The sequence below is a fragment of the Calidris pugnax genome, unplaced genomic scaffold (genome assembly GCF_001431845.1).
Source record: "Calidris pugnax isolate Ruff unplaced genomic scaffold, ASM143184v1 scaffold2, whole genome shotgun sequence".
NCBI lineage: Eukaryota > Metazoa > Chordata > Aves > Charadriiformes > Scolopacidae > Calidris > Calidris pugnax.
This window is the reverse complement of record NW_015090766.1, coordinates 584001-609315: the sequence shown is the minus strand read 5'-3', so window position 1 is coordinate 609315 and position 25315 is coordinate 584001. Positions and strand designations below refer to the sequence as shown.

Genomic DNA, 25315 nt, shown 5'->3' with positions numbered 1-25315 from the left:
GGGGGAGGGCGGGGGGGACCTGACGGGAGTAGCCGAGTTGGGGTGAAGGGCCCGGAGCCGGCTGGAGCGCGGCCCGGGAGAAGAGCCCAGGCCCAGGGTTCCCGCCTCTGGCGCTGCAGGGCGAGGGCCCTCCCCGGTGACAAAGCAGCTCCTGATCGCCCGGGAGCTGTTGGGCGAGTACCAGGGCCCGTCCCGGCCCAGGAGAGGACTGCTGTCATCTGAAGCTAGTGGGGGTAGTGAAGGAACCTCCCGCTTCCTCTCCTCCTCCCCGGCTTCTCTCCTCCCTGTTGCAATGGTGGCAGAGCCGGCCCAGGAGTTGGATGCAGCTCGGTTTCTAACTGTGAGTTGTCCTGTTGAGCTGACTCAGTCTGCAAGTAGGAGGCTGGCCTGGCCGGCTAACTAGCATGACTAGAAAACGTATGCAGTCGCCTGCCTCGCAGCTCTCTATTGCCAGTGGTTGTCTTCATCTAAAACTGACTTTAAAAACAGCCAGTAGGTTATCTGGTCTTAGGATACCAGGTTGGGAAGGGACATCTGGTCCAACCTTACTTGGCAACAGCACAGTCTAGACAAGATGGCCCAGCACCCTCTCCAGCTGAATCTTAAAAGTGTCCAATGATGGGGAAGCAACCACTTCCTGGGGCAGATAATTCCAATGGCTGGTTGTTTTCGTTGTGAAACATTTTCCTGTTGTGTCCAATCGGAATCTCCCCAGGAGTAACTTGTACCCCTTACTCCTCATCTTTTCTGTCTGACACCTCGTAAAAAGGGAGTCTCCCGTCTTCTCTGTAGCCACCCTTTAAATACTGGAACACGGCGATAAGCTTTCCCCTGGTGATAAGCTTTCCCCTAAGCCTTTGCTCAAGGCTGAACAAACTTTCCCTAAGCTTTTTCCTGAAGATGTCTTCATTTTAGGGAAGTCGCATCCTTAGACTGTGTGTGTAAATTTTGCAGTACAAATAAAGTGCACCTTCTGCTGTATTTAAATGTGCTAGCTGTTGATATGGTACTTTGCCTGGCAGTACTTTCAGATAACTCTGAATTATTATGAGGGTCTTTTTTGTGTTCTTGTGAAAGTCTGTGCTCCGTTGTGCCTTTGGCTCAACAGATGCAGTGACACTTACTGACTCATCCTGCAACTCTTACGTTTTTCTTGGAGGTTTTCCATGCAAGTATTGACTGAAACTTCATTTATTTAGATTAGAAACCTACAAATTGGAGAAAAGGTGTAAGTGTTAAGGTAGAGGCTCTATAAACCCAGGGTCTCCTGTTTGTGAAAGATGTAGACACTGCTGTGCTAAAGTACTCCAGAAAGTGAAAATCCCTGAAGGAGACTCGAGCTTACTTCATTTTCTATAGAATGTCTCTGAAACTCTCACTGAAATGTCTCTGAATGAGGCAACTCGGTTTGATTTCACATTTTTTTCACATTTATATTTCAACCCTCATGTTTCCCCTAACTCCCCTTCCCGGGTGGGGAGAGATCATCAGGTGATAGAATAATTGTCTGAACGACAATGAATTGTTACAGGTTTTCTAAAACTGTAACAGGTCTGTTTTAGGTTCAGGGCTTTCTATGTCAGCATTTGGCTTTCGGGTATCCCAGACATAAGTTTCATTGAGATCTTGTCTCCAGTTGCCAGAGGGGTGAGAGTACTCTCTTGTCTTCACTGCTCTTTTGCAGCTGCAGTATTGTGTGCTATCAGCTACTCTCTCTGCAAGCTTAATCTAGGCATTTCTCCCAAAGGTAAAATGACTGTGTTTGCTTTTTAATACTGTCCACTGCTTTCCCAGCAATCTCAGTCTGAAAGGGGTGCTTTTCACTTCTCTGTTCTCTATAGATTGTGAGCAGCATCAATGCAGTTTTTGTAAAAGTCTTTGCAGGTTTGTAGGGGTTTGGTTTGGTTTTTTGAAAGAGAGATTCACATGTTGTATGTAACCTGAGGATCACATTTGTTCTGAAAAGCAGTCTGCAGTTAGTTCGGGTACTTCATGAATTATGAACAGATTTAGTTATGATGTGCATTTTGTAATCTATTTGACTTCAACAAGATTGTTTCAAACGCGAATGCCAGTGGGGCTGCCAGGTTTTCGAAGAAGCAATTATCTTAAAAAACTGAAACACTTACACAACCTAGCAAGAATGTGAATTTTTACTGAAAGCAGCCTTGCAAGTTTAGGTAATTAATAGAACACACTGCTTAAAACATCTCTGTTGTCCACAGTATCTTAAACTCTTAATAATGTCTCTCTTGGAGCTGCTGCTAACAGATCAGATCTGCAGTTATATCTTGATTCCTGTGAAGCAAGGTTGCCCCTGTGGGTTGACCATTTGCTTGGAGTCCCAAACAATATCATAGCTAGAAAATCGCTGTCCCTGTACTGTGACTACTATTGGCTGTTTTTCTTAAACTGTAAAAATGAGGTGGTGTTAATAATATGCACCAACAGTAGATGTGATGTTTCTAGAGCCAGCCTTGAAAATAGGTTAATCTCGAGTACAGAACAGGTTCAACATCTGTTCAACTGCTTCTGGGATCCGGAAGCAGTTTGTGCTGTTGGCATAGGTGGGCCAGCAATGCCCGCCGTATTTGCAGGTTTTAGAAAACCTGAACAACCCTAAACTCATACAGCAAAATAAAGGTCATTCCATTGTATGTTTCTGTAGCTAATATTATGACTTAATGAGTTGATTTGTTGTTCGTTTGCGGTCGTTTCGGAATACTGCCAAAATGAAAATCTGGATTTTTAGGTTAAATATTTTTGGTCATCAGGGACAAACTTGGGGCTACACAAAGCATATTTTATGTTGCTCCGGTAATGTAAACCAGGTTTGCAACTGTCCTAAGTCCAGGAGGATTTTTCCCTATGTTGGAAGACTTCAGCAGCGCAGGATTTGTTACTGTTGATCCTGTGTTGTACAGCTAGAACAGCAAGTAAGCAGGCTGGAATGGAAAATAACCTTCAAGTTGAAAGCCACTCTGGTAGGTGAGTTGATTGCAAGTGCCACGCGTTTGTCTTTTTTCCTGTGGAATGTATTTGATTGTGCTGAACACAGTATTAGGGCAAGGACCGAATATTTGCTTTCTTGTCTGGGTATGATACTTAGTGATCTTGCTCTGTGCAAAGACTTCGTGAACACCTGGTGAGTAAAGATGAATACCTATAAGCTTGCTGACTTTAGCTGCCCTTGACAGTGCTGATACTTTAGCTCAGTAACACTGTTTGTCTTTTGGCTTTTTTTTCCCTTCTGTTTGTTTTCCGAGTTCATGGCAATACAGCCTTTGCAGTTTCTTGCTTAGCAGAGTTGATTTAACAATATGCTTTGGTAAAGACTGTAGACAAAGAGGAGGTAAGCTCTTATGGACAACTCATGTCTTAACGTCTTGGTGAATTACTTCAGTTGTTTGAGTGATGTGGTGTTGGAACCAGTTGCATGCAAAAGCAGTTTTATCTTTTAAACTCTTTACACCATAAGAGAATTTTAGAAGAGTTAAATGTTGCTGAGACTTGATGGCATGCTTCTTCTAATGCCCAGTGTTGAAATCTGCAGTGTTCAAGGGTTTATTGTAACTGGTTCAGAGTTACTGTCTGCCCAGTATGTATGCAGACTGCTGTATACCAAGTTGTGTATTCTGTGAACTTTGCAACTGAATAACATGCTTGCTGTATATGTTTAACTGGTAGGCCAACAAAAAGCAGATATAGCACTAATAATTCCAGAAGCTTGCAGTTCTTGCAGAGAATTATTGTCAGTCCCGTGATTGTCTGAAAATTTCAGAGTAATGTCTGTCTGAAAAAGTTAGTGAAATTGAGTTTAGTTCCACAGAAAACAGATTTGGTTCTTTTGGTTTGGTTTGGTTTTTTTCTTTTCCTTCAACCTTTTCATGGAGTTGCTCTTCAGTGTGGAGTACAGTTTTCAGTTATAGCATACTTAACATTTTATAGTATGTTTTTAAACTAAGCAAAAACATAAATATTGTGCTTTCTGTACTACACTAAATTATAAATAAAAACCCCTGACCTACTGAATTATATGTGTAAATGTATATACTGGGTTGAGATTCTGAGTTTTGTCAAATGGAGATCTCATGAAGTTGTGTTCTCTGATAATAAATTGAGTCCAGTTTATGGTTGAAACTGAAATCCAGGATTTCAGATTTGAGGCTGGTTCTCGCAATGGCAAGCTGGTAGTATTCCTCTTATGAAGATCAAGCAGGTGTAGATGGTAAGGGCAATACTGGGTGATTTGCTAGTGCAGCATCTTTCCTGACTTGTGTATGCTTTCAGTACTTTATGTAATGTTTATTTCATTAGAATAGTTAAATTTCAGTTCCTTCAATTTAATCTGGTTCTGTCTCAGTGTTTTGCTATAGTCCAGGGTTTACTGAATAGTACACCCAAAAGAGATTGAAACTGTATAATGGAGTCCAGTTTGTTCTTCTTTTCCAGGATTATAATTTAGCTTTCTGTTGGCACCCAAGGCACTTGAGTACATGAATTGTTTAGTTGTTCAACACTAGGTTTTGCATTGTCTGGTGTCTGCATTGAAATGTATTTGTGTGACTTTATGGAGTCTGCCTTGCAATATAGTCTGTTTATTTGTGTTTCTTAAGGTATTTTTTAACTTATTTTGGCAACTTGAATAAAATTGTTTTAGAGCAATGGTAGATGGCTATTTGGTAGACTAAAAACCTGTAAAAGAAGTTATATTGACTTTCCTGACAGTGGGCTTAGATGTAACTTTAAATTATCAATTATCTAACCATGGTACTTAGCAAGTATTTTCTGCTGAATGGCTGGCAGATGTAGTAAAATAAGAATACCTATTTAAATAATCCTGTAAAGTGTTTTACATGTAAGTGATTTTCTGAGGTTCATTTTGATATTTCAATTTTTTAATCCTCTTAAAACTTTATCTATGTCAAATTGGGCCTTCCTTACTCCTGTGATTTCCTGTGGGTTTGTTTTGCTAGCGTCCCTCACCCTCAGTTACAGATCAGGGATGTCACAGAATTTTTAAAGATTGTCCCATGTACAGTTTAAAATGGCCAACAGCAGAGAAAACCCTAATGAATGAACAGCTGTGGTAGAGGTGTCATGGTAAGACATTCTACATATTTATTTTAGAGTCCAGTCAACTTCTCAATTTAGTGACTTCAAACCTTGGCTATACAAGGAGTGTCACTGTCTGGGAGTAGGGTTAGGTCAAAAATCTTAAGAACTGGGGATTACATAGTGACGTGGAGAAAAATGCTTTAATTTAGACTTCTTGTTGATGGGTTTAATTGTTCACTTCCACTGACAGGCTAGAAAGAGTGTTAGCCATTATGTCTGTCATTTAGATGAGTGAACTACACCCCAAATTTAAAACTTGCTAAAGCCAAACAATTTAAGCAATTTTTGCTTACCTAGAAGTTCATATGAGAAGTTCTTCTATTGGCAGTAACTCACAAGTCAGTGTCTCCTCAGGAAAAATGGATGTTGCCCAAGCTCCTCACAATTAAACTGAAGGGTAAAGCATCTTCTGTCATCTTGTGAAAAAGAAAGCATAGGGTAGAGTCTCAAAAAGGAGCTCTACCACAAGAACCCCATTTTACACTTAATCTTTTTATGCCCTTTTGCTGTCTTAGTGACTTGTTAGAGAATGGGCTAGTTCTGTTACAAGTACAACACAGCCCACCAGTAGATTGCGAAGTGCTTTTATGGAGAAAGGAAGTATTGCTAACCACTTCTCCTAAGTCAAAGCATGGAGGAGTGGAGTGGCTTGCTGAAGGGTGCCTGAAGGAAGAGATAGCAACAGCTAGAACAGGAATCCTGAGCCCTTCCCACTAGGTTGCACTGCTGTGGTTTTCCTTTATGGGCTACTAGCCTTGTAAGATCATCAAGAATCTGAATTTGTTTCTTGAGATGAGTTTCTTTAGGAGGTTGGTTTGGTTACAGAACTTTGAGGAAATAATTTGATTGTCAGATTGTCATGGGTCATTGACAGGAGCATAGGAAGATAGTAGCTCTGAGTCATGAAAGACAGACTAAATTTATGTAGAAGCCTAATTTTGGGTGTGCTTTCTACACTTTATCTACTGCAAACTGTGGGCCAAAAGTGCTTTCCTGCAAAACCGCAAGTTCTTGTCCCCCTTCTTGTATAGTGTCCAAGAATTGTGCAATGAAACCTTGTTTTTGCTGACTCGCTTAAGTTCACAGTCGTGAGATTACCAGGTGTGATTCACTGGAAAAGGACACCACAGCTATCAGAGGTTGTATTGCCATGAGTGTGTTTGTTTCCCTGTTTCTTGCGTCAAGAAGACCTGTAGCCATTAATTCTGTTGTATAAAAGAAAAGCTAGAGATCATCAAAGTTAGCCTCTGTTGAAACTGCTGGCCATGGGTGTAAGAGAGGCTGGAGTCCACCTAATATGGTTAGCTGTCTATGTTAATAGGAGGAGCAATTGAAAGTTTAAATGGTCATGGGTGTGTTTTGAAACGGCAATGCTGAACAAGGTAATGTGATTTGAAAGTCTTCCTTTGTAGTAGAACTGTTTGAGGGACTGCTGGGAACGTAAACTGCAGTTCAACCCTCTCGATGCAAACCTTTGCTACTACTGCGTTCAAAGCTCAGCTTGGTGTGGGAAGAATCAGCAACTTTGCTTTTTTATTGTCATCTAGATAAAGTTGTAGCTTAGTATTTTCAAAGCAGTTGCAGTTTTTAGGGGCGCATTTTCTGTTACTTTTCAGTGGGAATTGGATGTTAATTCCCAGAGGCCTCTTTCAGACTGTTACTGGAATTTAATTTTTAAATGTAGAGGATTTGAGAAAGGAAGACAAATAAATGGAAAATACTCTTTTTATTCTTTTTTCATAACATTTATTATATAAATGGGTAGTTATGTTATTACAGTTGCTGTTTTGATGTCGCAGAGTGAATCAGCAGAAGCTTTTGAATCACTATATGGTGGTAACATATTGAAGGACAGTTTACAAGTTAAGATTTTTATTTTGCCTGGAATAACTTTTTACTAGGCCCTTCCTAGATCAGCTTGTCAGATGGTTGAATCACAGAATGATATCATAGAATGATAGAGGGTTGGAAGGGACCTCTGGAGATCATCTAGTCCAACCCCCCTGTCAAAGCAGGTCATGTTAATAGGTTAATGTTTAAAGTATGGATCTGCTTTGCAAAGTGACAGACTCTATTTGTGTCAGTTGTTCTTCTCCATGGGTATTCAGACATTTGCTTTATTCAGTGACAAAATGTTTACTTTAACTAATTCAGGTAGGAGTATGCATTTGTTAACTGGGCATCAATACCTTGGTGTCCACCCGTAACTTGCAAAAAAGTTCTGAGGCAATCAAGTTGAGGAGGTGCAATAGAAGTCCTTAACTTGCTTTGGGGAGCCTTTCTTTGTGCTAACGTGGAACAAAAAAAGCGGAGATGTCTTAGTGGAATATTGTGCTGAATTTTTTTAAGTTGTGTGAATATGAGGATATTTGGCATGGAAATTGAGATTGAAAACATTCACATCTTTTTAGCAGCACACCAGCACTTCTTGCTTACAATGTGAAAAAGTTACACTGTTCTTTTCCTAAAAAAAAAAAAAAAGCTGATAGAAACAAATTAACTTGACGTAAAAAGGTAATGTGGACAAGGTGTTTAAACAAGGCTAGCTTTAGATTTGCTCTAATTCATGTCAAAATTATAACTTGCTATGCTTTGAGGAGGCTGTGACCTTAAATTAATTTGCTCTGGTTAAGAATGCTTTCTCTGTTTCTCTCTTGGGAAGCAGGCCTCTGTCTAGTTATGAGTCTTGTGTTTCAGTCTGATTCTTGTTGTGCTTCTCTCCATTTATTTGTCTAACAGTTATGTCTAAAACTGACATAATTTTACATTATTTTTATTGTATTCAGTTACTAGTGGGGTATAGTTTATGTGTTAGGTGTTAGGTGCGGTGAAACATTATGTTTAAAACTTCAAGTTCCTTTTTATGCTCAGATATAACTGAACACCCTTGTAATATCACAATGCCTAGTACTATCACAACGAAGTAAAACTTGTATTTTAGAACAGTAAAGCAAATCAAGTGAAACCATTTCTTGCTATGTTACATGTTAATAAACAGGAAGAGTCAGTGCAAGAGAATTGGACAGAAATGCCCATCATTTCCAGGTAGTGATACTTTGAACTTCTCCTGCTTTTGGTTTTGTTTGCAAAATAACCTGCTTGGTTTCATGTAGTCTTCTGTGAATGAAGTGTCAAACAGAGGGCTTGGTCCTTCTTATACCCTGTCATTTCAGAAGTCCCAAGTTTGCACGGAACGCAAGTGAAGCTGATGAAGAGATAGAGCTCTTTTTTTGCATTTTGGTTAGGCTTTTAATGGAAATGTGCCTCAGCCAAAATTGGTGACAATTTTATTATTGTGGCTGTAAAGAGATTTATTGTGCATTTGGACCATTCATCTATGTTGCTGTAGAGGCTGTTTTGGGAGTCTTGGCTGTTGCTTTCATGTCTTACTGTAGTGTTGCTTTTGTAGAGCATCTAAATTGCATTACATGCAAATAGGGAAAAGAACGTGTATAGCTTTTGATGCCTACATACTAGTAATATTAGATACTGTTTGTTTATGTTCTATAAATGGTGTTTTGTTTCCCTGACCTTTTGAGTAAATAGCAGCTTTTAGAAATGTGGAACAGGGCTTTTTTAAAGATAAAGCAATTTGAAGCAGGTTATCAGACAATTTGAGTGTGTTCAGAGGACGGTGACCAAGAGAGTGAATATCTTAAGGGCAAGACTTGGAAGCACTGGCTGAGGTCACTTGGTTTGTTCAGATTGGAGAAGAGAAGGCTGAGGGGTGCCTTCATTGCAATCTACAGCTTCCTCAAGGTGAGCAGTGGAGAGGGAGGTTCCAATCTCCTCTCTCTGGTGACCACTGACAGGACATGAGGAAATGGAATGAAGCTGCATGAGGGGAAGTTCAGATTGGACATTATGAAAAGGTTCTACACTGAGAGGGTGGTTGGTCACTGGAAGAGGCTCCCCAGAGAAGAGGTCATGGCACCAAGCCTGTCAGAGTTCAAGGAGCTTCTGGACAATGCTTTGAGTTAGATGATTTAGTATTAGGTATTTTTGCAACGAGCAGGGAGTTGGAGTCAATGATCCTTATGGGTCCCTTCCGACTTGAGATATTCTACATTTCTATGAATGCTGTTATACTGCAGCATCAGCGTTCTGATGAGAAGTTGTAGATCTCACTGTCAGAACATGTTATAGAAAACGCAATAATAAATGAGTTTGGGTAAATTACATTACTCTTTGTTTTGGCACTGTGTGGCAGTTCTTTAATCTTATGCATTAGCATTGTACAGATTGTGAGTATTTCTGCTGGTTTTATGTTACTTTGGAACATGTATTAAGAATAATTGACCAGAAGAATGCAGAATTGGAAGCAGCTGCCTGAATACTTGCTTTGCAGAAAAGGGGCTAGAGTTAATAGCTGTTAAATAAGTCAGCACTCTTACACAAATGTTTTCACACATGGATTTCTCATTTTTTCTTAAAAGTAAGAATATAGCTTGCAGAGTGTGGCATTTATCCTGTTGTTCCACTAAGTGTAGATAAGAACTGGTGTGGACTATTTTGGCCAGTTTGAGCCCCACTCTTGCAAAACATTGTAATTGGATTTGAAAATCCAAAGAGTGCTGGGAATGATTGGATTAGAAAACAACCCTCAAGGAAAGATTAACCTTACTGCAACCCTTTATTCTAAGGAGAACAACAATCTGTTTGTGTTGTCCGTTGTGGGCAGGGCAACAATGAAAAAGGATAGTGAAACACTGGTGTAGGTTTCTTGGAAAACAGTTACTGGGACCTCAGAGAACAGACTAGATAAACACGTTGGGAATAATTTGCGTAAGTAACCCACTTTGGGTGAAGGTATGGACTTTTTAGAGTACTCAGAAGTCTAAATATTGTCAGTATAAAAGCTGTCTTAAAAGTTGTTTCTCCAAGAACTGGAAGTGCAACTAACTGTGTGAGCAGACTTTTAACTAACCAAGGCCAAGTTCCTACCCAAACACAGAGACTTTTTACTTCAAAATCTCATTTTCAATCTTTTTTCTCTTCTGATACTATAAACTATTTCAATTAGAGACAAACCTTCAAAGCGTAATACAGTGGGATTTTACTTTTTTAGTCCGGCCTATTATAAAATGTAATTATTAATAACTAACTGCAAGAGTAATGTTTTATTTTCTTATATAAAGCAGGAATTCCCTAGGATGTTTAGGGTGTTTTTTAAAATAGAATGGTCAGCTTAATTTTAAAACGTTAACTTCTGAGGACTTCCTATCTGCCTGGGATTCTTTTAAAAATACTTAGCCTATTGAGTAGTCTTGTTGAATAAATTTATCTGACTTTTATAACCAAGTCGTCACAATTTTTCTTGGTTATGTTCCTTTTTAAGTTTTGTGAGTTTTTTTGCTTTTGGTGAGAGTGTTTTTCTAGAGAATAATAAATCTCAGTCAGAGCTCAGTCAAAGCATAATCTGATTATTATTGGCTAGGAAGGCAGGAAGGTATACAGTTGTTTTAATGAAGGTATGATTTCCTGGTTGGCTGAAGAATGTGGCTATTCACCATGCCCAGGGCTGCAAACATATTAGATGTAGCTATGTCATGTGTTGATTGAGAAGGCAGAGCCACCTGGGCTCTGTCTTTGCCTTTGTGGAAAGGGATGCCAGTTTTGACATGTTTTGGTTTTGACACATGTAAGGCAGCAAAAATATGTCTGAGAGAATACTCCACTGTTCAGTTCCACCAAATGTCTAGACAGATTTATTGTACTTGTGACGTTGCATCCTTGGTCTTTGAGCAATGGATGGCTTCATTGGCTTGTGTGTATATATATTTCAGTGTATACTTACTACTGTATAATTATATACATACTTTACAGCATATATATGTGTATATACTACTTATATAGTACTTATAAATATAGGGCATATGTAGTATATATATACACACTATAATATGTATTTTTTGTATATATAGTATCTATATACTACTATGAGTGCTAGTATATGTGTATTGTCATGGAAGCCACAGTAGTCTTACTAGTGATCTAGATGTGAAACTCATCTGAATTTTATTGTACGGAAAAGAAATAACTATTTCCCATCTTCCTATGGATCAAAAAAGTTCAGAAAACTTTATTAAACTATTTCTAGATTGTGTAAAGCAGAATGTGCAGTGCAAGTGGGGTAATACATTAAATATAAACAAAATAGCTTGTACTAATATAATTTAAGAATTTATAGTTCAGTATTCAATTACATAAATGTATAATATTAACTTTTTTTGTTTAGTTCAAGGAAGAAATCTCTAAGCGTTTCAAGTCACACACTGATCAACTTGTGTTGATATTTGCTGGAAAAATTTTAAAAGATCAAGATACTTTGACTCAACATGGAATTCACGATGGACTCACTGTTCACCTGGTTATCAAAACACAAAACAGGTAACCTTACTGATAAGTGATCTTTTATTTATCTCTCAGAAGTAAAAATGCCCTGAATTCTTTGCGACAGCTTTCTGTTGGATAAAACCTAGATTCAACTAAACCACTTCAATCAGCTCCTTCGTCACAGCTGGTACAGATCTTTGATTTATCTTGTATTTTAATGAATTCATATTTCTAAATGCAAGTCTCTTGCTTTTTTTTACTTAACGTTTTTGCTTTTAGTGCTGAGTGCTGGCTGTGCTTTTAGGTAGATACCAGCTTAGTTCTTAGAGATCGGCTCTTACCATCCATAAAGATACACTGTGTAGCTTTTCTTTTCACGTGTGAAAACTTTAAGTGAATCCTTACTCACTGTTTTGGTAAAACAAGTAAAAAAAAAAATGTTATGAGACAACTGTTTTATTGCAACTAATTTATATGGATGAAAAGAAAGACTTGGATTTTAAGATTTTGTTTGTTGATCGGTTTGTTTTGGTGAGGCAACTTTAAAATGGCCGTGAGAAAGATGGATCAGTTGAGCTGTGTCATCTGCCCATTGCATCCCAGGAAGTGCTCTTAAGAAAAAGGCTCAACTTCAAAACCCTTTCAGCAAATAGGTTAATGTATCCCTTAATTTAATCTAGCTTGCATAATCAATAGCATGTTTGTGTTCTAGACTTAAAGTGTTCTTTCTCTTTTTCTGCTGAAGTTGTTCCTGTTTGTGGCGAAGATCTCCTCCTGTGAGATTATAAACGAAAGAGCATGGAACTTCAGAGAGAAAAGACATATACTTTCCCTTTCCAGGCCTCACCAAGTCACAAAGGCCTGTTAGCAACGTTAGCATTAAATTTAGGCACCTGTTGAGGTTAGTAGTATGAGCATTAAGTGTAGGCACCTGTAGGCACTGTTGAAATTGATACCTTCAATTCCATGCTGACATGCTGGAGTCTTGTCTCTGAAACACTTTTGTTTGCACTGGTAGAGGACTCCATTCCCTGCCCTGTGCCTCCGTAGCCTGAAATTTAGGCCTGATAGCCCTCCTATCCTGGATACGGTATTAGCTAATCTTGCAATTTTGTGCACCATGCATCTAAACTAGTATTCTGCTGTTGTCATCACTTCTGCTTTTTTTATGTGCGGTGTGGCAGAGGCTTCATAACTAGTGATAGCAGGATGCTTTTAACTTGAGCAGTCTTCAGAGGGTTCATGGGTTCATTTGGAATACAAAAACTACAGGTACTGAAATACAGGTACCAGTCTCTTGTACCTCCTTGCACTTTTGCCTTTGACCAAAGGAGTACCCATGCACAACACCACATTATTTGGTGTGTCTGCATTGGTCCTATCAGCATTGCATTCCATGTCTCCTCTCTCTCCCACTTTTTTTGAATAACTTTAGAAGAGCATATTACCATTATCTTCAGATTGTTTTAATCATGTCTCAGACAAGGAAGTACTAACAAAAAACTGTGGACCTCTTGCATGTATCTACCCTACTGCCTTCAAATGAGGCAGTGCTGTTTTCATCTACTAGCTTTGCGCAAATAAATATGCTCCTAAGACCTGCTAAAGAGAATTGCCAGCACAATGATAATCACCTTTGAGAAGGTATAACATTGTCCTCAAATATCTCAGTGTTCTTTTTACGAAAATACCAGGATTTTATGCTTGACCCAAAAGGCAAGACTTAATCCCTGCAGGCATGGCCTGGCAAGTGCTGATTTTTGGCCATGAGCATCAAGATTAGATTGCTCCCAACCACTTTACACTATGCCATTTACTTTTCTATTAACTGTTGTCACCATATATCTGAATAAACAAAAGTTCTTTTCTAAAGCTAGATCTGAAGATGATCTTTTCTAAACAATAATGAGTGATTAGCAATGGGCAGTGAAGATGCATTGAATTTCTGAACACACAATTCCTATAATTTACTCACAAGCAAGAGGAGGAAACGTAATGGTGAAGTGGGTATAAAACATGATGTGCACTTTATAGGAATTTCACTCACTCAAAGACATGAGCTGACAGACTTGACAGTCGCACCATTATCTTGAAAGTTTATGCTCCCAATTTCCATAACACCTCTGTGAACTGCAGGTTTTCAGTCTTGTTTACTTTTCTCTCCTGCTTTAAGAACCATTCTTTTCAGTTGGTTCTCAAAATTGTTTCTCAGTTGAAAAACCAAGTAGTATTTTATGCTTAATATTTCCTTTTGCTTAAGCAGGAAAGATTTATGTGTTTTCTACACCAAAGGAAACCAGATATCTTCAGCAGAAGATGCACTGTCTATAATTATACAGTCTATAATCTTCCTCATTGGAGTTACTGCTGCTTAGCTAACAGTAGTCATCTTGAAGGTGTGCAGTTGCTGTAAATGGGAACCCAGAGTTTCACCAAATGCCTTGTCAGGGCAGCTTATGTCAAAGCCAAGTATCCAGGTGTTCATATTCACACTCCTGGAAAGTTAGCGTCTGACTGGAAGGTTTCCTCTAGAACAGGTTTTCATTCAACAGAATCTGTATGGTTTTTGATAGACCTGAAAGTAAACAAGAAAGGAATGCAAATTGAAATATTCAAAACCAAATTCATAGGAATCACTATGGACTTAAGTTTTAGAAGAACTATTATGTCTTGTGGACCCGAATTCGTTTCTCCTCCACACCCAGAACATCAGTAAGAACTTAGATGAGGTGATTTGGTTCCATGGCATCGTACAGCTTCATGACATATTTTATTTACCTATTTATGAGAAAGCTAGTCGAATCAGCAGGGTATACCAGGTGATGGGGTACTTAGAAGCTAGTGTTGATGATTTGATGGAAGAACTTACAAAGTGTGCAAAGTATTTTCATTGTTCTTTTGGTTTCTGTCTGGTTTTGGTGGCTGATATTTATAGCCTGGAGTCAGACAACTCTTAGAAACCTCAGGGAAGCCTCTGGACCTAAGGCATCTCTTAGGCTTATGGGGTTTGGTTTTGGGTTTGTTTAGGGTTTTTTCATTGGTTCATTTGGGTTTTTTTGGTATTTGCTTTAGCGAAACAAATACAGAATTTTACTATAGCTGAAAGGTACTCTTGAGATGAACTGAAGTATGAAATTTAATGTACTGTCAGATCCTCAATTCTTTGTTATGAGGTCTGAATTAATAGTTTCTACAAGTTATTTTAGGCTGTAGTTCTGCAAATGCACCATTTGTGAGTTTGATTGTTGAACAAGACTGGAGAACTGATTTAGGTTTCAAACTAGCCTCTGTTCTTTTGAACAGAGGCCAGGTTAGCTTTACACAAGCTCAGTTCCTTGATCTTTTTTACTACATGGCAGCACCCATGTTTATGCCTGTGCAGTAGAAAGGTTTGGTGAGTATATGACTTGGGCAGCCTTTAGTGCCTGTGCTAAATTATGCTGATTTTACCTTTGCATAACTACGTTTTTACCCTGTTCTTGAAGTCTTAAAGCTTAGTTAGATTCTGATGTTTGTCTTCTAATGAAATAAGATGTTAACTGAATTTCACGTTCAGTGAGGTGTCGTATTAAAGATGTGTCATGAAATAAATCTGACGTTAAATCTTGCTAGGCTTTATTTCTTTAAGCCCCAGGCATGTAACCAGTCGTATTTGAGTATAATGGAATAAGGTAAGGATTCTTAAAGCAAGGTAAGGGCAGAGGAAACAATTCATTCGTGGGCATCCTGAGAATAGAGTGAGAAGGTGGCAATGGCTGCAGTGGTACCCATCCATTTTCTTAATGTTTCAAACTACCATTCTGGAAAACTGATGACATTATAGACATCTGAGAAAGATTTGATACAGGAGGCCATCTGGAGATAATAGGTGATTTTTGATAAAGAATCAAAATGTAAATTAAGATTCTCAGGTATCACGCTATTGTATTTAATGGCTTTATTTAAATTGACATGTTAAACTTGCAACTTTTAAACTTGCTTTTTAGATCACAAGACCACCCAGCTCAACAAGCAAACACCACTGGGAGTAGTGCTACCACATCAACATCAAGCAGTAGTACCTCAACACCAGCTTCAACAAATAGTAACCCTTTTGGCTTGGGTAAGAATATTTGTTAGGTAGCATGGTGGGTGTCTTCTCTTGGATTCAGGTAATTGTCCCTGAAGCTTTATTCTAATGTAGACGGAACTTTAAAAAGCACCCAAACAAACACACTACCCAAAAAACTGATTATAGATACCTATGGTATTGCTTGTATAACGCTTCTGATCAGTAAGTTATCAGAAGAAGGTTGTCTCCTCAATTTTATATGCAGAACTTCAGACTTGTGCTGTTTCACCTTCAGTAGAATGGTGCCACTCGTGTTGCATTCTGGTGCTATGGGTAATGAAACTTCTTCCAGTGTCCTTGTGCTCCTTAAAAGTGCATCTGAATTTCTGTGAGGACAGTATTGATGAAGTTGGGCCAGTAATGTGAAGCCAAGATCTGAGGCGGAAGTAACAAAATTGCTGCCAATCTTACAGTTCATTATTTCTCGGGTTCCCAGTCTGACACCATTATCAGTCTTCTCTTTCATGAATAAAGAGGCTGCAATCTATTGGCTTAAAAATATTATATCTTTGTGTAATCACAGTAGAGCTTTTTGTTCACTCTTTTTCATTTAATTTGTTTTCATGGTGTGGGGAAGAGGTAGAATGGGACAGCTAAAATAAGGAGAAAAGCTGTTAGAATTGTAACAAGTTATGTTTCAGACGCAGTTTGTTAGATTTCCAGTTATGTGTCTTGTTACTTGAAGAAGCAAACTATTCCTTAGCAGCCTTGCAAAGATGGGGTTTTCATTATTTTGAAGTGTGTGCTGTGTTCAAATATTTTGTATTTAGAAAGAACCTGGTTGTGTTTGAAAGTATATTAGAAGCTGAAAGTTCAATTACACTTTTTTTCATCCTCTTGAAGGTGGCCTTGGAGGTTTGGCAGGTCTCAGTAGCCTGGGCTTAAATACATCAAACTTTTCAGAGTTGCAAAGTCAGATGCAACGGCAACTTATGTCCAACCCGGAAATGATGGTTCAGATAATGGAAAATCCTTTTGTTCAGAGCATGCTTTCAAATCCTGACCTGATGAGGCAGTTAATTATGGCTAACCCTCAAATGCAGCAACTGATACAGAGAAATCCAGAAATCAGTCACATGCTGAATAATCCAGATATAATGAGACAGGTATGTAGAAGGATCTCTCTAAGTTCCTAAACTTTGGCTAGCTGTGAACAACAGAGCAGTAATTGGACATGCTTACGTGAGTGCTTAAAGATTCTTGAAGTATTTAGACTTGTTAGAAAATCCATAGAAGATTGCTGTAGGCAACTGGTGCTTGTATTTCTAGTTGCTAATGTCTGAAATAGACCAATAATTCAGAAAATCTGCAGCATAGTTTTGAAAGACGTTGAAAGCTGTGTAATAATGTCTTCTGAGGTTAGAGTTGGATGTCTCTCTGTGCATGTGAAACCTTCTGTAGTCTAGCGAACAATGAGTTTTCCAAAAGTAGTAATTTTCCACAATACTACACACTTTCATTTTGTCTAACTGTGGACACTTCTGAGTGCTTTTAAAATAAGATGGTATGTAAGATATGCTGTGCAGAAGAATGTATCAAAAAACCCAAATTTATACTTTTGAAAATGTAGATACTTTAATGTTCATATTATAGACGGCTCGCTGTAACAATGTTAGAAATCGTAGGAGTATATAGTGTTGAAAAAGTGAAGAAAGAAAAAAATAGTTCATTCAACATTCTTCCTGTTTAGTCAGTCCTTCCTAGCCCAACCAGCATAGTTACAGTTGTGGTAGAATGCTGGCTAAATAACTAATTCAGTTGACTCCCACTAACCTGACATCTTGATTAGACTTTATTCATAGTTTGAAATGGGTTAGATAGTGGTAACTGAGATATTGCCAAATGCTGACGTTTTCACTTTAGAATGGATTTCTTATTAATACAGATTAAACGTTCCACTTCCCTAGACACTAGAACTTGCTAGAAACCCTGCCATGATGCAGGAAATGATGAGAAACCAAGACCGAGCCTTGAGCAACCTTGAAAGTATACCAGGTGGATACAATGCCTTGCGGCGTATGTACACAGATATTCAGGAGCCGATGTTGAATGCAGCACAGGAGCAGGTGAGAAAAAATTGCAAATGCCACTGAAAGTAATTTTTTTTTTTTTTTAAATAAAAGCATGTAAGTAATGTAAATTTCCAGATGTGTACTTGACAAAACATTTCTTGAAGCTTGAAGTCACTATGTGGCCTCTTGAGAAGAAAGAACTTTAAAAGTTCTGTACTCTTCTAAGCTTGAAGATACTACATTACAGATACTGCTTTTTGTGTTTGAGAAGCTATATTAAAGGTAATGAATTTCTGTATTACCTAAATGTGAATTCCTTTAATTCTTTGCCTTAAAATTCTGAGCTCCAGCAAATTTTTTTAAGGGTATATTTAGTAATTTGGAACATAAGATGGGAAGTAAAAAGGTTTTGAAGTTGGCAAACAGTATGCAAGATACAATTTTCCTGTGATCAAAATACCAGTGTAGTAGCAACACTGCTTTCAAAAAGAAATGTGATTTAATTTTTTTGGAGGTGCTGGTGTCTCTCCATGTTGGTGTCTTTTCGGAATATTTACGATTAGTTACTGTAGGATGGTGAGTATAACTGATCAAGAGCTATCAACGTTTATCTTCATGTGTGATTTTGGGAAGGAAACTTGCTATTTGTAGCAGACTTAAAAACGCTTGGCTTTAATAGATGATACATGTTTGCTTTCCATCCTCTGTAGTTTGGAGGTAACCCGTTTGCTTCTTTAGTAAGCAATGCATCAACAGGAGGGGACAGTCAGCCGTCTCGTACAGAAAATAGAGATCCTCTACCAAATCCCTGGGCCCCCCAGTCCAGTTCACAGAGTTCCACAACGGGTACCAGCACCAGCACGGAGAGCGGTGGCAGCAGTAGTGCTGGGAACAGCACCTCTGGCAGTACGGGACAGAGCTCAACTCTACCAAATCTGGGACCTGGAGCCGGAGGTGTGTTTCTTACTGCAATTCTGTGTATTGGCACATAGTTAGGAGTTTACTGAAATGATTCTTTAATTAGAAAGATTTTGATTCAATGCTTTAATTGCTATTTACTTTCATAGAACGTTTGACTACTATCGAAGTCCTCTGTAGAAAAACAAATGTGAAAAGTGTACTAGGAGTGGTAATAGTACTTGTGTATTGCCTTGAAATAGCAAAAGTGGGGAGTCTCTAGACGAATGATAGTGTTTTTCCTGTTTGGAGGCAAACAGCTAAGAAAGTAGTTACTTAATGGGACTGCTTGTTGGATACAGTCTCTGTCTTAACTTCTAGGGTAGATGCATCTGTTTAAGCAGAACCATATTAAGGTTTATTTCAAGAACTAAAACTCTTAGAAACCAAGTAGTTATATCCTCATTTTAAGTAGTCTAATTCATCTCATGATAGTTAGGATGTTTACTGAAGTGGCCGTATACTATTTTTTTTTTAAGCTGGTATGTTCAACACACCAGGAATGCAGAGCTTATTACAGCAGATAACAGAAAACCCACAACTTATGCAGAATATGTTGTCTGCACCCTATATGAGAAGCATGATGCAGTCATTAAGCCAGAATCCTGATCTTGCAGTACAGGTAAATGCATTTGGTGTAGTAATGTATTGTGTGCATTGAAGTAAAACAAAAATAAATTAAAAAATATTTGCATTCACTGCAGTGAGATTCTTCACTTTGTAGTTGGACATCATGCCAGGCCTGCTTGTAAAATAACTTGTAAGTTTGTATGGCTTGTAAGTAAGTATGGCTTGTACAGTCCTGAACTTGTGACCCAGCATAACAACCAGTTGGATGAAACAAATGCTTTGGTTGTAAATTAAGGTAGATCCGTCAGTAAATAAATACCTCCACTAGATTGTGAGGAGAGAAGTGAAGAGAGGGGAGTTGGTCTAGGTGTTATTCTGATTTTAACTTCTCTTTTGTGACCCATGCTCACCGTAAAAGTGCAGATGCTGTTTTATGAATGGTATCATGGAAGTGCTTGCAAATTTTATTTAAAGCATAATATTCAAAGTCAAATCCTGAACTGACATTAAAAAAACGTTATTGTTTCTCTATTAAATACTCACTTGGAAAATACTCCTGACTTCAGATGATGTTTACACGGAAACTGTCACTTAGATCTCTAGTGGAGGCTGAGCAGACAAGGATTTTCTTGTAATACAAATGAGGTTGTCTTGGCAAGCATCTACCAGTTCATTCACTTAAAAGATTAAAAACTGTACCGAACAAGACCAAAACAACACCACCAAAACCCAAAAAACCACCCCAAAAATCTTTGCAGTGTGTTTGGAGTGGTGGTTCGTAACAGGCTTTGGCCAAAGGAGAAGTAGATGATTATTATTGTCTGAGGTTGTTTTCATAGACTGTTACTATGTAAGTAGTTGTCTTAAAGCCTCTTTTGATTTTTACTGCTTGGTCTTTGAAGTTAGTGTTTGTTTTTTGGTTTGGTTTTTTTTTTTTTTTTCCCATAGATGATGTTGAATAATCCTTTATTTGCTGGAAATCCTCAACTTCAGGAACAAATGAGACAACAACTTCCTACTTTCCTTCAGCAAGTAAGATGAGATACTAGCTGTTAATAAATGTCTGCAAGTCAATGAGCAGTATTTTCAGTAAACTGGTCTTCCTCTGATTTGGCTAAAAACTAGATTCTGTAATACATTCTCATTAGCTTTAAACACCAAGACAGGTTTTCCTTTAAAAATAAATTCTTGCTTAATGTGGATATTTTTGTCTGTGGCTAGCACAGCAGGTTAAATTTGCTCTTGGTTTTTGGGCTAGGGGGAGTACTTGTTCTTACTGTGCACCATCCAGAGAACACTTGTTTGTGACATGATCTGTTTTGCAAATTAAAAAGATTAGTACTTTTTCCACTGCTAGAATAAAGTTTCACTATGCTTTTCTCATACCTTTTAAAAGCTGTATTAAGTGTTTGGGTAAATAGATCTTAACAGCATCCCTTGAAAGACCAAAGTCATGAGCTAATGCAAAAGTAGTGGGTTCTGAAGTTTTTTTGCCTGTAAAGACTGCCCTACCACCATCGTCCTTTCTTAACAGCATTGTACTTGCAGCCCAGCTATCTGCTGGGTATTAGCTGCCACAGTGTGTGGTAGTATTGTGTTCCCTAAATAGGAGCAAGCAAGATTATTTTTTTGTTAGGATTTGAAAACTTAATCTAGTGCCTGAGTACTATCATTAGGCACTCCTTGCAAATTAGAGTAAATACGTGTTGGCAAGATCTGATTGCACGCAGGCAGTTTTGAGTAAAATAATTAACACACATGTGAATCACAGTAGCAAGTTCAGTGTTCAGAAGAAACTGTTTAAATTGCTTCAGCCACATGAATGGCTGTAGTGTTTCATAAAGCTGCTGCTTTGTGATGACTCAGTAGTACCTGAAGAGCTGATCCCAGATGTATGTTTTGGAATCTGTGAATAAAGGTAGTTAATGAAGACACAGTAGGAATTGTTTCTGTTTCCTTTGGGTATCTCCTCCTGTCAGTACCACCTTGGGATTTATCTGCACAGCTAGTTCTCTGCTGTATTCACTATGATGATGTGCTGATCGGCAGCCTTAGCAGGTGAAGTAACGTGGAGAAATATTTGGGTAGTCTCATAATTTTGACAATACTACAGCTGATACTTCCTTGCTTATCTACCGGGCATTTATATTCTGGGACTGGGTGACAGAAACTATGTCATGTTCCTCTGCATAATGGAAGGTATCTTTTGCAATAAAGGGCAATTGCCCAGCAGAACTAGGAAAACTTCTCGGTGAGTAACTCGGTCTGCAGCTTTTATACAAGTCTTAACAAGAATTGCTGCTATGTAACAGCTGGAATTAGTAACATTAATAGAGGCAAGATCCAGGTCACCCAGGTGTTCTGCGCATTGTTGGGCCACCATTGCTGTAAAACAACTCCAAATATCAGACAGTAAGTCATGATTTAAATATTTTCTTAAAGTAATTGAAGCAGCTGTCTTTGGAGAACCCAAAATGTTTTCCTCTTTAAAATCTGGGAAAAGTTTGCCAGCTATATTTTAAGTTATTTTCTGACTGTTAGCTATCAGGAATATAAAAATCCAAGAGGTGAATAGAGAATATTAACAACTTGCTGTGCGTAAGTTATTATGCACCTGTATTCCAGACTAGAGTTCTTCATATCTATTCTGCTATTCTACTCTGCTTCAGAGGAAGTTTGATCATACTCTGTGTATTTCTGTGTGAATCAAAAAATCAAAATTTGCAGTGTATTTGTTTGCATTTGTCTAGGCTGTGGGAGTACTACAGATAGGAAAGCATTCCAAATAGCCATGCTCAAACTGCTGAATTTAGCTAGGAAAAAGAAATACTGTATAACTTTTTTCTTAGTTATCTATTGGTCAAGTTTCATTGTGTTCAGCGTTGTTACTTACCAGTAGTATGATGCAAAAGACTAATTCTAGAATGGTGTTGGACTAATAGTCCTATGGCTTTGAAAGATGATGAAGTCTCCTGGAAGAGGCAGTGAAAAATGTTTTTCCCTTGTGTACTTCTCATTTGAAAAACTTTGTCCATATGTTGAGAGTTTGTTGATCACCTCTTATGAGAGTTTTCTCAAAAAAGATTAAATACCTGAAGGATTTCATGTGAATATTCAAATATAAAGTTGAAAAACAAGTTTTGAAATTGTTGGAGTCTATAAAACATCTAGTGATAAAGATTAACTTTGAACATCTGCATGCAATTAAGAGTTTCTCTCCTTTTTTTTTTTTAGATGCAGAACCCTGACACTTTGTCAGCTATGTCAAACCCTAGAGCAATGCAGGCTTTGCTACAGATCCAGCAAGGCTTGCAAACACTAGCAACAGAAGCACCGGGGCTTATACCAGGGTAAGAAGCAGTCTTAAATCTTTAGAGCAGAAGTTTTCTTTTATGTTGTTCATTCTTTTTACATGTAGAGGTTTGCCTAGCTTTTATTAAGGACTCATCCTCCTGCCTTTTTTAGTTCTTCTAAACTTGTTTAGAATCTGTTATGTTTTTGCCTGCTACGCACTTCTGAACGGTGATGACTCTGGCCTTTGTCTTAGTACATTACTTACATTGTCACTCACTCTTTGACAAGATTTTTACTCAGTAATTAAATAAATGAGAAGAGGAAAGCGAGTATTTATTAGTCAAGTGATGTATTTCTTCTTTCTGTCATTTATGCAGATTTAATCCTGGTTTAGGTGGATTGGGAAACACTGGAGTTCCTACAGGGTCCACTGTACCTAGCTCTGTTCCCAGTGAAAATACAAGTCCAGCGTCGGGAACTGCTGAACCTGGTCACCAGCAGTTTGTTCAGCAAATGTTGCAGGCACTTGCTGGTGCAAATGCTCAGGTAAAGTATATCACTATATTCTAATTTTTTTTTTCATTCTTGTTTTGCTTTTTCATTGTAGACAACTAGAAAGGAGGCTGATAGTTGAGGGGAGAGCCCCCTGGATACTTCTGGTCAAAGAAGAGCAGAGCAGGCTTAAAAGTGCTGTTGCAGCTGTGCAAGTACACGCTGGAAAAACATCAAATTTGAGTAAAAGTGTCCTCTGAACAGTTGATTTTTATACACTCATCTTCATGCCCTTGAATTTCTGAAATGTTTGGATAGGTGAGGTGATAAGACTCGCTGACAAGTCAGATGTTGGGTGTTTTGAAGACCGTTACCTCTGTGCTTTTTAGGTGTATTGCTGGCTGTTACTCTCTAGCTGTGAGTAAGCCTCTGTCCCACACTTTGGAATAGCCACACTCAACTTACTGATTTCAAAAAGTGACTTCTCAGTATTACACCAATGTATTGTTTTCCTATAATTGTTCTGATTCAAAAATGCCTCTGAACTGACATATCGCTGAAATAATGTGGAATTTTGCCATTAGTTTGCATGAGCAGAATCATCCCATACAGCACAGCTGTCAGTTTGCCCTAGTCCAAATATTCCTAACAATTAGAATTTTGGTAATTTTAGACAAGAAATATTTTGAGCATTAAAAAAGAGGTGATTTTTATGTCAAGGGCAAAAAGAAATAGCCTATGGCATTCACCATTGCTGACAGTGACATCATTATAATCCTTGCTGTTCCACGTTACTAGGTTGAACTCTGTTCCATTTTTAAAAAAAAATTACCTATACACATATCTTTAGCTCTTCATGGGACATACATTTCTCAATTTAATTTTAATCCTTTTTTATCAAACAAGCAGCTTCTCCTGTAGTTCAGGAATGTCATGTAAGTGTAGATACTCTTGAAGTTTGAAGTTGCTCTGACTTGTTAAAAAAATAGTTCAGTTGTGAGTTGAATGTATGTTGTAGTATAGTTTTAGGATCTTGAAAAATGTAGTCAAAAATTAGTGGAGACAAGGGGTGGTGCAGAACCAAGTATGTTTAAATCTTATACTTTGCTAAACGTGTGTTATGCAGTTACAGTTTGAAAATTTTTTTCTCAGCAGTTACAAAATCCAGAGGTTCGATTTCAGCAGCAGCTGGAGCAGCTGAGTGCAATGGGCTTTCTGAATCGTGAGGCAAACCTACAAGCGCTAATAGCAACAGGAGGAGACATCAATGCAGCTATCGAAAGGCTGCTTGGCTCTCAGCCTTCATAGCAGTGTTTCTTTAACTTGAAAAAATGTAATTTATTTTTGATAACAGCTCTTAAATCTTTAAAATATTTGCTTTATTTCATTCTGACTCTTGGGGTTGTCTTGTTATAACTAAAATTGGTCTGATGCATTTTAAGGTGGAGTGCAGTAGTTTTCTTCAAACAGTGGGAATCAACGCATTTTCACTGTGTTGCATGCATCACACTTCTTTTGTTCTGCATTATTTGTGATTTTTTTGAAACAACATCAGTTTCACAGTTGGGTGGACTGGTTTTGTCTGACCTACAGCTGTCCAATTGATTTACTACTTAAATTACTACTGAAGGCTAATGTTCATGTAGAATACAAATTAAAAAGGAGACAAATTAATTGAAGCTACAATTTGTGGGTACCAATACTGCTTATTGTGATTTTGGCATGTATTTTTTTTGCTAGCAAAACGCTGTAAGATTTATACCACTTGAGCAATCTACCATTTTTTTTGCTTTAATTTGTATAAAGTATAAACACAGTATATACAATGGGGACAGCTCATTTCTAGAGATTTACACACTGCAATAGAATGAAATTATAAGTAAAACAAAAAAGCCAGGGGGCGAGGGGAAAAGTTGTAAGACATGTTTTGATGTAGAATCTTCCAGTATCTTTGGTAACCATCTCAGCAGAAATACTTAAGCAAGTTCAGTTAAAATATACTAGAATTACTGTTCTGGTTATCTCTACATCTAACTGTACAGAAACTTGCATTGTAACATTGTCTCAATATTCACAAAGTTTAACTGTAAATTACCTTTGTCATTGTGCAAATTAAACGGGCACTGCCTTGTGCTCTGGAACTGCTTCTGAGGCTTTTTGGCTTGTTCCATTGAGGTTCTAACATGTATTCGGATTTGTAATTGGAAACATTACTTTCATGGTCATGTGATACTCTTAATTACTTTTAACCACCATGTAAAAAATACTGTATATCTCTTGAGTTTTTGGTAGCTACTTCTCTTGTGCACAGGTAAAAAAATGAATTAAAAAATCTTTAAGCATCTTGTGTCAGTGTGTTTGCAGTTGATGATTACCTAGAATTCAAGATGACTGACTGGCTTAAGAGTTGGCATTTGCGTGTAAA

General features: G+C 38.0%; 1 protein-coding gene across 2 annotated transcripts; it reads left to right on the top strand.

The window, feature by feature from the left end:
* Positions 1-132: 132 nt before the first annotated feature.
* On the top strand, positions 133-25237 carry UBQLN1 (ubiquilin 1). 2 transcript variants are annotated; one of them, XM_014936629.1, is made up of 11 exons: positions 133-340; positions 11357-11508; positions 15441-15556; positions 16409-16671; positions 17473-17631; positions 18288-18531; positions 19014-19156; positions 20053-20136; positions 22339-22454; positions 22776-22944; positions 24046-25237. In XM_014936629.1, exons 1-11 carry the CDS (start codon positions 293-295, stop codon positions 24196-24198), a joined length of 1647 nt encoding a protein of 548 aa, XP_014792115.1. In that variant the 5' UTR covers positions 133-292; the 3' UTR covers positions 24199-25237. The 2 variants fall into 2 exon arrangements, with proteins under 2 accessions (XP_014792115.1, XP_014792107.1); XM_014936621.1 differs by having other exon boundaries at positions 24043-25237.
* The last annotated feature ends 78 nt before the right edge of the window (positions 25238-25315 follow it).

Bases quoted from the DNA above. Each gene is read 5' to 3' on its own strand.
- UBQLN1 (XM_014936621.1), top strand. From the start codon at position 293: ATGGTGGCAGAGCCGGCCCAGGAGTTGGATGCAGCTCGGTTTCTAACT. The intron at 22,455-22,775 runs GTAAGAAGCAGT...TCATTTATGCAG, and splicing joins GCACCGGGGCTTATACCAGG to ATTTAATCCTGGTTTAGGTG. The intron at 22,945-24,042 runs GTAAAGTATATC...TTTTTTTCTCAG, and splicing joins TTGCTGGTGCAAATGCTCAG to CAGTTACAAAATCCAGAGGT.